The following is a 15,172-nucleotide window of genomic DNA, read 5'->3' on the forward strand; positions in this document are numbered from 1 at the left end:
ATTTGAGCAAAGCAAAACATTAGAATAGGAAATTAAAGCAAGGACCAGGGACAAATGGCTCAGATGGACCTGGCCGAGGAGAATGTTCTAAAACTTTAAACAACTGATGAGTCAGGTGGCATTCAGCCTACTCCAGAAATTACTGGAAACAGAAATGCTTGCTCCTGGGTGTTGTCCTTAGGTTGGGATGCATTGAAGCTTTCCTGAAGGGTTCATGAAGGTGAGTGTGATCATGGGCACAGTTTGCTTCAGAGGAGTCCAAGGGCCATTCTACAATCTTCTAGAGCCCTTGAAACCTCATTCGCATCTCCTTCTTTTTCCAAAGCTGAGGCACAACTGAGTGGAAGCCTGAGTCTGACCACTGCTGCTTCAGGGTGTGGCTGTGTTGTTGCTCTGAATTCCATGGTCTCACCCTCTCCCGGATGCTGCCCCTCTCTTTAGGTGGCTGTGGAAGAACTACCAATATGTGCTGGCCTTCCGCTTTGCCATCCAGGAGATCAATAAGGATTCCCAGCTCCTCCCCAACCTGACCCTTGGTTTCAAATTCTTCAATGCCTTTGCCAGTGAACAGTACACCTTACTGAGCATAGTATATTGGTTGATTGGGATTAATGTGCCTTTCCCTAACTACACCTGCCATACACAAGGGAGACACGTTGCTGTCATTGCTGGAACTACATCAGCATTGTCTGTTGAGTTTGGAACGCTTTTGGAGCTCTACAAAAACCCACAGGTAAATGAGCTGTGAATCTGGAGGGCAATAGTTAAATTTCCTCCAACACCATTCTCTCACCTCTGAAAAATGGAAATGGGGCAGCCGAGTATACATACCACACCATGGTATAGGAGAGATCCCATGGATTTCCTAAGGATGTGAGATTATTAACAGGGGAAGGAGAATGGAGAAAGGGAAATAGCAGGGCCTGTTGACAGCCTTCTTAAGATTCCTGTCTAGGGCCTGTGTAACCATCTCCCACCTGCTGGAAGCATAGGCTGTCTAATAGTCTCACCTCTACACTTCATAATGTCCACAGCACACAGATGTTCCCCATCCAAGGACAGCACCATCTCAGGTGGCATCCAGAGACCTAGGACAGTTGGATATAGGGAATGCATCTGGGTCCCCTTTGGGAAAACAATGAGGGTAACAGACAGTGAAAAATATTTTTTAAAGACTTCTATATTTGTTTATCTAAAAGGCAAAGCAATGGAGAAAGATGGAAAGTCACATACACATACACATATACATGGCATTGGAGTGGATCTCTTAACCACAGGGTCACTCCCCAGATGCCCACAACAGCTAGATCTGAGCCAGCCAGAGCCAGCAGCCAGGATTTCCCTCCTGTTATACCACATGGTAGAAAGGGGCCTAGTACTTTTGTTATACATTGCTGACTCCTCCAGTACAACAGCAGGCAAGTAGATCAAAAGCAGATTATCCAGGACTTGAACTGGCACTTAGAAGTGGGATGCTGGTATCATCATTGGTAGGCTAACACACAGTGCCACTATGCTGGCTCCACCATGGAGTGTTGAGACTCACATCTTGCTACACTGGAGCTCAACCGATCATGTTCCCAATGCTAATTAGTCACAAGCACACAGGTTGATTTTTCTCAGGATTCCCAGTGGCCATGCCATCTACAACTGTGCATATCAGAACTGTGGACATGGGTTTATTCCAATCTTTGGGAGACAGGGAAGTAGCCAGGCAGATAAGGAGCTCTAGTATAAACAACTCAGCTGATTTGCTTACCAAATGTCTGACATGGTGTTGGGCTTAGTCTACCATTGCACATGTGTAGAACCAGGAAGTCATTCCACATGAATGCCATGACCCAGTGAGTTGAGTTATTATCACTGCCTCCCCAGGTCTGTGTCAGTATCTCAAAAATACTTCCCCAGGGACCCACTATACAAGCAACAATCAGAACATGTGCCTGTCAAACATAGGCCATATGGTGAGCAGAGGATTCTGGATTGGAAAAAATATTTTGCCCCAAATGAAAAAAGGTTGGTGATTATATTCTTGGAGACAATGCAGGTTTCCTGTGGTAATCAATGCACTCCAAATACCAAGAGATGAACACAGTAGAGATTTCTGTCTCAGAGTTATCTACAATGGTGGCTGCTGGAGGAGGTGGCTCTACTCCACCAGTCACCCTGGGCAAGGATGGGTGAAGCAACATCCAAAGTTCCTTCTTCCTCAGGCCCCACTGCAGGACATGAAGAGCATACAGATACTGACAGATTTTCTTTAAAGCTATGAAGGAGGAGTCACATTTATTCACCTAAAGCAATGGGCATGCGAAGCATGGTCTTCTCTGTGGCCAGAGTAGCAAGATTTTTCATCTCTACTGCACTCTTTCTTTTCACACAATAGTAACCTATTTAAAGTTGACCTTGGGGAGAAATTCTTTTCACTCACTTCCAAGAGAGATAACACAAATCTTACAAAAGTTTGATCATGTTTTTCTTTGCTTTCAGCTCACCTATGGCCCTTTTGATCCCATGCTAAATGATAAAGATCAGTTTCCCTCACTCTATCAGATGGCAACCAGTGACAGCTCTTTGGGCCATGGAATGATCTACTTGTTGCTGCATTTTGGCTGGACTTGGGTGGTGCTCTTTGTGTCTGATGACATGAAAGGAGAGCAGTTCCTTCAGTATTTTGAAGCAGAGATGCTCAAGAAAGGTATCTGTGTGGCCTTTACAGTTAAGCTCCCTGTCACAAAGAAGTTGTATGGGTATGGTGATCTCACTTTCATGAGTAGCATCAGAGTTTCATCTGCAAATGTGCATATACTCTATGGTGATGTAAGAGGTCTCATCAGTGTGGACATTTCAGTGCAGTCCTTTGTAACCATCGGGAAAGTGTGGATCATGACATCAAAGTGGGATCTTGTTATGTCTGAGACAAACCACATGTTGCATTCTTTGCATGGAGGCTTCTCATTTTCACCCCACAGGGAAGAAATCCCTGGCCTCAAACATTTTGTCAAGATGGCAAACCCTTCCCACTACCCAGAAGACTTTTATTTCAGTAAATTATGGCTTTTCCATCTGCACTGCTCACTTGAAGGATCATTTTGTGGACATATTGGAAGCTGCCCACCAAATACCTCCTTAGAGTTTCTTCCAGGACATATTGACTTGCTGACCATATCTGACTCCAGCTATTTAGTCTACAATGCTGTCTACACAGTGGCCCACGTCCTCCATAAAATGATTTTGGGGAAAGTAGAAATGGGATCTCCAGGAGAAGCAATACAGCCTATGATTCTTCCCTGGCAGGTAAACCTCCCCTAAAACAGAACAGAAAGTTGCCACCTGATGGAATCTAGAGATGTTGTATTGAGATACAGCATCATGACCCTGCTATCTTCTCAAGGTCAGAGAGATTAGGTACATCAGAAGTTGGGTTCTTTCCATTGGTTATTGGTATATCTGTGATTGTTGGCTTTGGCTGGAAATTTCAATCTCTATGGATTTTGAATGGTTACTTTCTGAACAGAAATGGTATCAGAAAAGTTTGTAATGTAGGCTGAAATGCTGCAACACGTGAGAAAATTTGACAGATAAAAAGTTGTCATGCCATAATATTCCTTGGAATTTATACAAAGCCAAAAAAAGACGTATTGACAAATTATTTTTCATTTCTATAAATTTTTCATTTGTAAAATTTAACAATTTTGACATCCTGCCACATGTACATCAAAGATACATATTTTATATATATCCATATCTACAGTTTTTTCTTGGAATAGGGATATTAATATCACAAGGAGAGTGATTGATGACAATGTTGCTAGTACAGGAAGATAAGGGTATATGTCATATACACCGTATGCTTCAGTGAAACAACATACCAAATGCTAGGATACCATCACAATGTTTATACTCTGTATATTAACTTTCACAAATCAGAAAAACATATGATATTTGCCTTTCTGGGCCTGGAGTACTTCACTCAGCATAGTGATCTTCAGTTCCATATATTTTGTTGCAAATATCGTTCAAATCTGACAGCAGTTTAATTTGATTTATAATCCTGCATAACCTGTGGCCTAAGCCCTGGATGAGATAAGATACTTTTTGTGAAAACAGAAATGGATTTCACATAATATCCTAAACATGATAGGAAATGGATGGGAAATGAAGCATGTTAGACCAACTGCCCTTACAAACTCTGAAGCAATCAGGGAGCATGGACTGTAGTCCCATTTCTTACATATAAGACTACTGAGGATGCACATGAGCACAGGATTTGCCTGCTCAGTCAGCTGAATATTTCTGGGTTTAACCCTGGCTTACATGAATGCATTCCCCACATATAGAATGTATTTAGAAAATTCTGTTTGCATGTGCAAAGGACAAATATGCTCATAAATTTGTAGGATATATTAAATAAGGGTGATGTGTAGAAAAAGTAAAATATTTGTAAAAATTAGCATCAGAACATTTACTTCATAATCAAATTGTATTTAAGCATTAGAAGTATGTTTTATAAACTACAGTATTAGAGTCAAACCTTGGGAAAGGAAATTAATTTTTCAAGAAGGCTTCCATAGATATAATTAATGAATTATTTGTAAATTTTGTCCTCTACATTATTTAAGAATTAAGTGGTAAACTGTCCCTTGACAATCAGGTCATGGAATCTTCGAGTCTTTTTTTTTTTTTTTTTGACAGGCAGAGTGGACAGTGAGAGAGAGAGACAGAAAGAAAGGTCTTCCTTTGCCATTGGTTCACCCTCCAATGGCCGCCATGGCCGGCGTGCTACAGCCGGCGCACCACGCTGATCTGATGGCAGGAGCCAGGTGCTTCTCCTGGTCTCCCATGGGGTGCAGGGCCCAAGCACTTGGGCCATCCCCCACTGCACTCCCTGGCCATAGCAGAGAGCTGGACTGGAAGAGGGGCAACCGGGACAGAATCCAGTGCCCCGACCGGGACTAGAACCTGGTGTGTCGGTGCCGCAAGGTGGAGGATTAGCCTAGTGAACCACGGCACCGGCCTAGGTCATGGACTCTTGAAGACATTGATTCTAAAAGTGCCATTGTTACTTTTTACCGTGTATATCCTTTTTGTTTTGTTCTGTTGGGTTTTTTTCTCTGTTTTCTATCTCTCTCCCATTTCTCTTCTTCATACTGATAACTCTAGGTTACACAGAGTTATATTTATTTTAAGGCAATTGGGAAAAGATCCCAGATAAAAATAAGAGGGGAAATAAGAGATGGAGGAGGTAGTCTATAACTGTAAAACAGTTTGGTTCTGCATACAGTCATACAGACTGAGCTCTAATGGTACAGCCTAAGAACTAGTCATGGGGCTCCAAAACCATAAGAATTGGTGGTACAAATGCCATCTTCACTGTTAAAATGGTCATATTAAATGTTAAAGGCAACAGATAGATCAGTCTAAGTTTAAAAAGGATGATATAATGATAAAAGTAACATCAAGTACCTGGGAAAATAATATAATTAAAAAAGGAAGGAAAGACCAACATGGGAAGCAGTCCACACAGCAGACTCCTAGAATAACATTTGCTATAAATAACACTCTAACCTCAGAATCAACCCTAAGGCTTCCTTGTTGGGCTAAAAGGCCTGCGAGATCATTTCAGGCATGGAAAGCCAAGACATTGTGACAAAAAAATATCCTACACAGAGGATCTCTGTGAGACCTCAGAGGACAGAAAGAGTCATCAAAGAAGGAGACACTCTTCTCTGAAGGGAGGAGAGAACATCCACTTTGCTTATGGCCATGTCCAAATACCGATGGAATCTATGGTCAAAAAAAAGTCTTCCATAACCTTGGGAACCCATGGTAAGAGCCTCAGATGATCGCTGATATCATAAAAAGAGTGTTAATTATTAAAGGAACAACAGTAGTCACTGTGACTTGCTCCCCATGTAGGACCTCTGTCCCTAATGAATGTTAATATGAGAATTGATTGCAAATTCTCTCCCTAAACTGTACTCTATATGTTGTGTGTGTGCCTTGGTGCAAATTGTTAAAGTCTGTGCTGAGCATGGTGTTGGTCCTCTGTTTATAAAGTCATACTAAAAATGAACCATAATGAAGAAGGAGATAGGAGAGGGAAAGGGAGGTGGGATGGTAGCTGGGGGGGAGGGGGGCTATGGGGGAAAGAACCACTATATTCATAAAGTCGTATCTATGTAAAAATGCACTCATTAGCCGGTGCTGTAGCTCACTAGGCTAATCCTCCGCCTGCGACACCGGCACTCTGGGTCCTAGTCCCAGTTGGGGCGCCGGATCTACCCCAGTTGCTCCTCTTCCAGTCCAGCTCTCTGCTGTGGACTGGGAAGGCAGTGGAGGATGGCCCAAGTGCTTGGGCCCTGCACCCACATAGGAGACCAGAAGGAAGCACCTGGGTGTCCTGGCTTTGGAGGGGCACAGCATGCTGGCCATAGCGGTCAATTGGGGGGTGAATTAACGGATAGGAAGACTTTCTCTCTGTCTCTCTCTCTCACTGTCTAACTCTGCTTGTCAAAAAAATGCATTCATTAAATAAAAATTAAAAAATTAAAAACACAATTAAGTGATAGTTGTTTAAAAATAACAACTTAGTTGTATCCCAGTACAGATGTGTTGTGATCTAGAAGGTTCAAGGTTAACACATACTATAAAAGCATAATAAGCTTTCATAGATTTGAAATTTTGTCTTTGGTCATACCATACTATCTGATATGTCAAAGATAGTCACAGTCATCACAATAAGTGACCCAAAGCCAAGGAGAGAAAGAACATCATGTTGTGTCATGTTCAACCAGTGTTAAGGTATAAGTATACCTTAAAAGGTATAATGTATATTGCTGATATACATAATATACATATCTTATAGATATGGACTTCTGAGGTATTACAGTGGCTTTGAGTCTCTTGATGGAAAATATATCTTATGAAACAATCATGCATTAATCTCTAATTTTTCCCCAACCAAAATACACTAATCATCAACTATATTTTGAACCTTATGAAGAACTTATGTAGATACACACCTATAATATTCATAACAGCTATCAAGTTATTTCAGTAGCCATCCATGTGCTGCCCAACTGGTAACAGTAGAGTTAGCTTCCATAAAGCCCCAACCAATCTTTCATGGCCAAAGCTTCAATAGAGTCTGTGCTCCAGTAAACCTCTGGACCACTAACTTTTCTGATTGGGGACAATCACTCTTTGATGTTTTGTTGAGGGAGCAGAGGAATACCTTAACCCGGGAGATGTTTAAGCATCCAAAGAAAATTAATGTTCTACCAAATGGAAAAGCTGAATGCAAAAGACAGCAAAGAGGGCTTGTTTAGAGCATCTGACTTCCCGCAACTAATTTGGATGTGCTGTCTATTTCCAATTATGCCTGTCCTCCAGCTCCATCAATTTCTGAGGAAAATCCAATTTACAAACAGCGCTGGAGATAAAGTATCCTTCCATGAAACAAGAAACCACATGGCACATTATGATATCCAGAACGTTGTGAATTTTCCTAGTGGTCTTCATTTGCTTATTAAAATTGGAGAGCTTTCCTCCAAGAGTCCACATGAACAAAGCTTACTTGTCAATGAAGAGATGATAGAATGGCCTGTTGCATTCAAAGTGGTATGATTCTCTTTTGATACGAGATACCCACAGAGAGATCTGCCAATAATCTTGTGAAGAGGTTAAGTGTGAAGTGATCAGGTTCTTTTGTAATACATGGGAAATAGGTTGGGGAAACAGAAATGGCAATCGTAGGAATGCTGAAATGGATGTCTAGGTATTAGTCACAGGTACAGGAGGAGGGGATATAGTCGTGACCTTCAATTGAAGGCCAAGGTGTTATGTAGTGAGGAGGGATCTACTGACACCCTTCACGGTGGCTGATAACATACCAAACCATGACCAGTGCTTCTCTTTTTTCTTCAGACCCCTCAATCTGTGTGTAGCCAGAGCTGTGGTCCAGGATTCAGGAAAATGTCACAGGAAGGAAGACCTATCTGCTGCTATACTTGTGTTTTGTGTCCAGAGAAAGAAATTGCCAATCAGACAGGTAGAAAATTTCCAATCCATATCTTTACTGTCCTAGTTATTTCTCCACAAAAGAGAAACCAAAGAGATTTGCAATTAGTTCCTAGTGCATCATTGTTCTCTATGCACACATTTACTCATTCATTCAATATATCCATTTATGATCACTAAAGATACTTTATGTTTAAGTTCTTCTCTGGTGATGCTCATTCTAGTAACATCAACTGTAGCACTGATTCTAAAAGATATCACACCATGTTAGATAAGTCATCATCTGAGATTTGCAGGTGGAACTTGCTATATTTCCAACTGAGAAATGTAGGATGTATAATCATCAAGGCTTTCTATTGGTGCCTGTAAATCTTGAAACCAATTCATCTTACAAACACATGATAAGCACAGAGCTAGTGCTTGTATGTCATCATGGAAATACTGTATTCCTCCCTGCACTGTCTTTAATATTTTCCATGGAATTAAGGATGTCTAGTACCACAGGTACATTTAGATTTATAGAATTTATTAAAGGAAAGAGTCAAGGTGAAGTATGAATATCACATCCTACTAAAATATACAGTTTGGTATGCTCATAAAAACTTTTGAACAAGACAAACATAAAAATAATTACCTATCAAAATACATGTACCAGGCCGGTGCCATGGCTCAATAGGCTAATCCTCCACCTAGCGGCACCGGCACACTGGGTTCTAGTCCCGGTCAGGGTGCCAGATTCTGTCCCGGTTGCCCCTCTTCCAGGCCAGCTCTCTGCTATGGCCCAAAAGTGCAGTGGAGGATGGCCCAGGTGCTTGGGCCCTGCACACCATGGGAGACCAGGAGAAGCACCTGACTCCTGCCTTTGGATCAGCGTGGTGCACCGGCCACAGTGCGCCAGCTGTGGCGGCCATTGGAGGGTGAACCAATGGCAAAAGGAAGACCTTTCTCTCTATCTCTCTCTCTCTCAGACACTCTCCACTCTGCCTGCAAAAAAAAAAAAAATGTACCAAGAATGTAAAAAATGTGCTATATCTCACTGAGAAATACTTCCATTTTTTTAAAATATGGGAAATAGACCTTGTAATGATTTGATTTCCTCCAAAAAGGCTTCTCAATTCCTATTGTGTTAGCATTAGCAACCATTTGGTTTTAATCATTTCCTAGAGGAAATAAATAGTTTTGGCCATGAAGAAGATAACAGAACAAAGAGCTAATCTGTGCACAAAGGTTTTGCAAAAATTCAATAACAAATAAAAAGAATTTAAAAACATATGCTGGAAGCATGTTGTACAACAATACTTTCTTGTATGTACAAACACTGTAGAAAGTATCTAAGATTGAAGCCAGAGCACCTGGTGTCCCCAAGAAGAGAAATGGGTACTTCAAGATAAGAATGCCAGGAAGATTGACTCTAAATTACATTAGGATCTTGTATGGTTGAAGAAGTGTCATCTAAAAAGTTAAATCAAACCCTCATAACAAGTGTAGCTAGACCCCAATACCATCTTCTGTATTTAACTGAAACAGAGATATGCCCATTCATTGACTTGTCTCTATGACTTATTTCTTGCTGCATTGGCAAGAAAATGTTATTTCAATAAATAGAGAAAACATGGTATCCAGAGCTGAATTTGTTCCCCACCTTCCACAAGTACAATGGGGTAACAAGTTATGATTTCATAGAATGAGTGAAAAGTTCCAATACAAAATAAAAAATTTCTCAGAGTTTCAGAATGATATACTGCTATAAATGATCTGTGATTTCTTTACATTTAGCATGTATAAGTGAAACAGGCACTTTTATTTGGGTATTATTTATATCCATTTCCTACAATTCCCACTGATCTATAGTCTTATTACTTTTTACTTTTTGAACTCTTGATTCAGTGGAGTTTTAAGACTTTGACTTAATGTAAATTAAAAATATGCTATTTCAAAAATTAAAAAAGGAAGGAATGAAGGAAGGAAGAAAAAGAAAGGAAAGAAGAAGGGAAAAGAGAAAAAAGAAAGGAAGGGAGGTGGAATGGAGGAATAAATCATCTTAAAATTGTACCAGTGAATGGAATGGAATCTCTTCTGCTTCTATTAATATCACATTAACATGAGAATTGATGAGAATTGTATTATACTAATTATCATGCACTTGCTATGACCCTGAGAATGCAATGTATTAATTCATTTTGAAATTTATATTATATACTAACTTGAAAAATATCTAATTTCTCCATCAATAACTGGGTAAAATACCAATTACATCCAAATTTCTTTATTTTCAGAACACCTCTATTCAAATCCAAATGTTGTTTATTCAATAAAATGCACCTTAAGATTCCATTAAAAATTGACAAAAGGATTCCCAAGGAAATGAAAATATAAAATGAGGAAAGATTGTTCTGCCAGATATCAAGCTAATAACTGTAGTACTGATGGCTGTAAGGTTATCTTAGGAGTTTGGGGTTGTTTATTTCTGTGTCTGAGCTACAGAGATACAGGGTGTGGCATGAGGCTGACTTAGGGGATAGAACAGAGAAAGGCTGGGAAGCATCCATGCCCATGGGAACAGGACTGTGTCACAGGATAAGTCAACCTAGTCCCCATATACTGAAGGTGTTGTTTGAATGAGTTTGTTCCAATCTGCAGATGGGCATCCTCCCTGGACAGCAATGCAGAAACTTGATCAGGTGTACCCTGCTATATATCACAAGCTCCCAGCAGCATTGCAGTTGACCATTTTCCACAACAGGAAGAAATCCAGAATTTCTACAAAGTAAACCTTCAGTTTTTCTCCTTCCTCAGATGCAAAGCAGTGCATCCCATGTGAAGATCACGAATACCCAAACCAGGATAGAAGTCGCTGCCTCCCTAAGTTGATGACGTTCTTGGCCTTTGAGGAATCTCTGGGGATGGCTCTGGCCTGCATGGCTCTGTGCTTCTCTGTCCTCACAGCTGCGGTCCTCTGGGTCTTTGTGAAGCACCAAGACACTCCCATAGTCAAGGCCAATAACAGGACCCTCAGCTACATCCTGCTCATCACTCTCTTCCTGTGCTTCCTCTGCTCCTTACTCTTCATTGGCCGTCCCAACACAGCCACCTGCCTCCTCCAGCAAATAGCATTTGGCCTTGTGTTCACAGTGGCTGTTTCCACTGTGCTGGCCAAGACCATCACTGTGATTCTGGCCTTCAAGGTTACAAAACCTGGCAGAACTGTCAGGCGATTGTTGATATCAGGAGTTTCTAACTCTGTCATTCCCATCTGCTTCCTCCTCCAACTGATTCTCTGTAGCATCTGGCTGGGAATCTCTCCTCCCTTCATTGAGTTAGATACACACTCTGAGCCTGGCCACATCATCCTGGTGTGCAATAAGGGTTCGGTCACTGCCTTCTACTGTGTCCTGGGCTACCTGGGTTCCATGGCCCTGGCCAGCTTCACTGTGGCTTTTCTAGCCAGAAATCTGCCTGACACTTTCAATGAAGCTAAGTTCCTTACATTCAGCATGCTGGTGTTCTGCAGTGTCTGGGTGACCTTCCTTCCTGTCTACCACAGCACCAAGGGGAAGGTCATGGTGGCTGTGGAGGTCTTCTCCATCTTGGCCTCCAGTGCGGGGCTCCTGGGCTGCATCTTTGTCCCCAAGTGCTATGTTATTCTCATAAGACCTGAGATGAACTCTTTGAAAGGCTTAAAGAATAAAAGCAAGTTCTAAAGGATTCTAAAATTTTTCCACTTGTTTTGCTATCACATATTCAGAGTTTAGAACCATGAATCCAGACTGAAGTAGCAATCCAGAAATAATGAAGGAACTAAAGTTGTTTTTTTTCCTTTAAAAACTATTTATGTATTGGACATACAGCCTAGCAGTCTGAGTGCATGGCATCAATTTCTGGCTCTGGCTTTGGCTCCTGACCTGGACTTCTGATTCCTGGGGACCCTGGAAGGCAGTGGTGAATCTTCACGTAACTTGGTCCTGTCCAACCATATGAAAATCTAGGGTCTGACTGACTGTTGTTGGTTGTAGCCTCATCCCAGGCACTGGCATAGGGGGTGTAGAGATGTGAGGCATTGAATGGGAGGTCTCTCTGTCTCTGTCACTAACCTTCTGTTTCTCTCCCTCTCAGAGTTAGTAATGGGAGTTTAGAGAAAATTTTTATATCGAGTAAAAATAAATTATGGTGTAAATGCCCATCAAGGCTACAACAACAATGCTATTTTATATTAAAAGGCTATCACTGAAATAGTTGAGATGAATTAATTTCTATTTATTTATCAGTGTATAGACAATGTAAGTGCTCATATATGTGAGGACATCTAATTAAACATGCTTTGCATTCTGTTTGCCCTGGCTACTGAGTGCTTGTCATTTCTTTGTTGACATTGTGATTTAAGTGAGATTTCTTTCCCAGATACGGGAGGTGATTGGTCATGCAGTGTTCCTCTGTTGAGATACTGTGTTGTCCAAAAATATCTTAATAAATACTCATTGTTGAACTATTTTGAAGTGGTGCTTTTATAACACATATATGGAATATCCACTTACACATGGCACTGAATCAGTAACTGTATGTTCTTCTGCCAATATATTGTTTTTTTATTTTTGTCTTTGCTTTAAATTTTCTTTTTCCAATTGCACATGGGACACAATGCTGTTTGGATTAATGTGGAATTCTCATAGCTAAGATGAACCAATTTTAAACTGGACAAGTCAAAAGCATTTAAGTGCATGCATATTCATATTGAACATTCAGATTATGCACAGTATGTTCACACATTCAGGCAGTAGTCTTCTCTAAGTGGATTGAAGGGTTTTCATCACCCTATAAAAATTTCCTTATGTAATAAGAAGTCACTTTCAAACTCATATCATGCAACCAATCATCTCCATATGTTTCTATGAATTCACATTTTATGAATAATTCTGACAAGTGGCAACAGTCAATATGTGGCTTAGGAGTCTTGGTTCAAACCCATACACATTGCACCATCATCACTTATTCCTTTTTCAAATTGTATAATTTTCCATCTCACAGATTTTTACCATTCTTTTTTGCAATTTTATTGTTTCATTTTTCTGCTCAACCTAATATTTTGTTATTTTTGAGATAACATAGTTTTAGTTTGCATTTGACTCAAAAGCTTAAAGCTCCACTAAATAAAGCGTTCAACAAGTACTAAGCAAGAAGACCATAGTTCTGCAGGAATATAGGCAGGGGCTATAAACAATAATCCAATGAAAAATGTTCAACTTCCCTCACATACAGCAAATTTTAAAATAGCCATAGAACATTCATAGTGTAGTAGTGTGTAGTTATTAATAATTTGTTAAACAAATTTTAAAACAAAGGCAAAATACTATATTTGCAGCCAAAATGATATAAACAGACATATTTCTTTCCTTTATTTTTCTTCACAACCAAAATGAATTTTTTCTTAGATTTCCCCAGAACCCTTTTATTTAAGGTATCTAAACTTGACACATTTCATAAAAACAACTTTAGGAATGTTATGATTTTTCCCACGCTACCTGTCCTTGCACCTACACTTCTACTCTTCTTCCTCCTTCCTCTCCTATTCCCATTCTTATTTTACACTAAGATTTATTTTCAATTAACTTTATACACCTAAAATTAATTCTATATTAAGTAAGAGTTCAACAAATAGTATGAAAAAACAAACTGTTCCTCAACAATTGACACAAGGGCTGTCCAAAGTTATCGGATATCAAATTGCTATTTTAAATTTTCATCTTGTGACTATTTTAAAAATGCTAGCTACCACATTTAAGGGAGAATCTGTGTTATTTGTCTTTCTGTCTACCATATTTATTTTATCCAACAGCCCACAGCAGGACATTCATTTTTTTACACCTTCTTACAGGTATAAACTGGTCCTCCATAAAGTCTTCCATAGCAGCTTTATCAGCTTACATTCCCACCAACAGTGCATTAGGGTATGTTTTTCCCCACATCCTCACCAGCATTTCTTGTATTTGAAAGTCAGATTACACAGAGAGAGGAGAGGCAGAGAGAGAGAAAGGTCTTCCATCTACTGGTTCACTCACCAGTTGGCTGCAATGGCCAGAGCTGCATGGATCCAAAGCCATGAGCCAGGAGCTTCTTCTGGGTCTCCCACATGGGTGCAGGGCCCAAGGACTTGGGCCATCTTCCACTGCTTTCCCAGGCCATAGCAGAGAGCTGGATCAGAAGTGGAGCAGCCAGGAGTCAAACTAGTGCCCAAGTGGGATGCCGACACTGCAGGTGGCAGCTTTATCAGCTACACCACCATGCCGACCTCAGGATTTGATTTTTGAAATCAATCTTTTCACATATTTACTGATTTACTTGCTTACTTATTTATTTAGAAAGGCATAGGGGCCGCGAACAAGAGAGACAGACCCAAAGAGCCATCTTGCATCAGCTGGTTCTTTCCACTGCTTTCCCAGACCCATCAGGGAGCAGGATTCAAAGTCTACCAGTTGGAACTCCAACCTGGCCCTCTATGGGATGTGGGCATTTCCAGAGGTGGCTTAATTCACTGGGCCACAGAACCAACACAGTTTCTACTTTAGCCTATTAAAACCAATGTCATATGCAAAATTATATATATGGAAACTTTCTAATTTTTACATACAGAAAATGCTTCCCGCATATATTTTCCCTTGGCCTGTGGCTTATCCACTGATGGGATTGTCTACTGGTGGAAGTCATTGCATTTTTCCCAGGATCCGTGGATTTCCCAATGAGTTGGTTGTCCACTGTCTTTCTCTATAAAGGACGAGCCAGAGGGCAAAGTTCCAGCATTTTCCAAGGATCCACAGGCTGTGCACATCCCACACTGAGGGCAGCCAGGCAAACCTTGTGACCATGGGAAAACCTGTATTGTTCTCATCTCCAAGCCAGCCCTCCCTAGTGAGTAGAGAAGTATTGTGAACGCAGAGTGTACACTGGTGTACTTTTTCCTTCACTGAAATTTCTCTGAGTAACTCACAGAATTTTTTCTTAAGATTTACTAATTTATTTGGAAGGCTGAGTTACTGGGTGGTGGGAGGGTAGAGAAGCCCTCCATCTGCTGGTTCACTCCAAACATGGCCACAACTTCAAACAGTATTATCTCCATGGTTTTGAGTGACAGTCAATGTCATCTACTCTTTGTTATGTG

The 15,172-nt window shown here is 40.6% G+C and overlaps 1 protein-coding gene across 1 annotated transcript; it reads left to right on the forward strand.

Annotated features, from left to right (window-relative positions):
- The first annotated feature begins 214 nt into the window (after window positions 1–214).
- On the forward strand, window positions 215–11,723 carry LOC149121520 (vomeronasal type-2 receptor 116-like). Its single transcript, XM_089315557.1, has 5 exons — window positions 215–220; window positions 2,491–3,297; window positions 7,396–7,623; window positions 7,930–8,053; window positions 10,819–11,723. Exons 1-5 carry the CDS (start codon window positions 215–217, stop codon window positions 11,721–11,723), a joined length of 2,070 nt encoding a protein of 689 aa, XP_089171683.1.
- Window positions 11,724–15,172: the final 3,449 nt, after the last annotated feature.

The sequence above is a fragment of the Oryctolagus cuniculus genome, chromosome 16 (assembly GCF_051225735.1).
Source record: "Oryctolagus cuniculus isolate XC-2025 breed Fujian yellow rabbit chromosome 16, ASM5122573v1, whole genome shotgun sequence".
Classification (NCBI taxonomy): Eukaryota; Metazoa; Chordata; class Mammalia; order Lagomorpha; family Leporidae; genus Oryctolagus; species Oryctolagus cuniculus.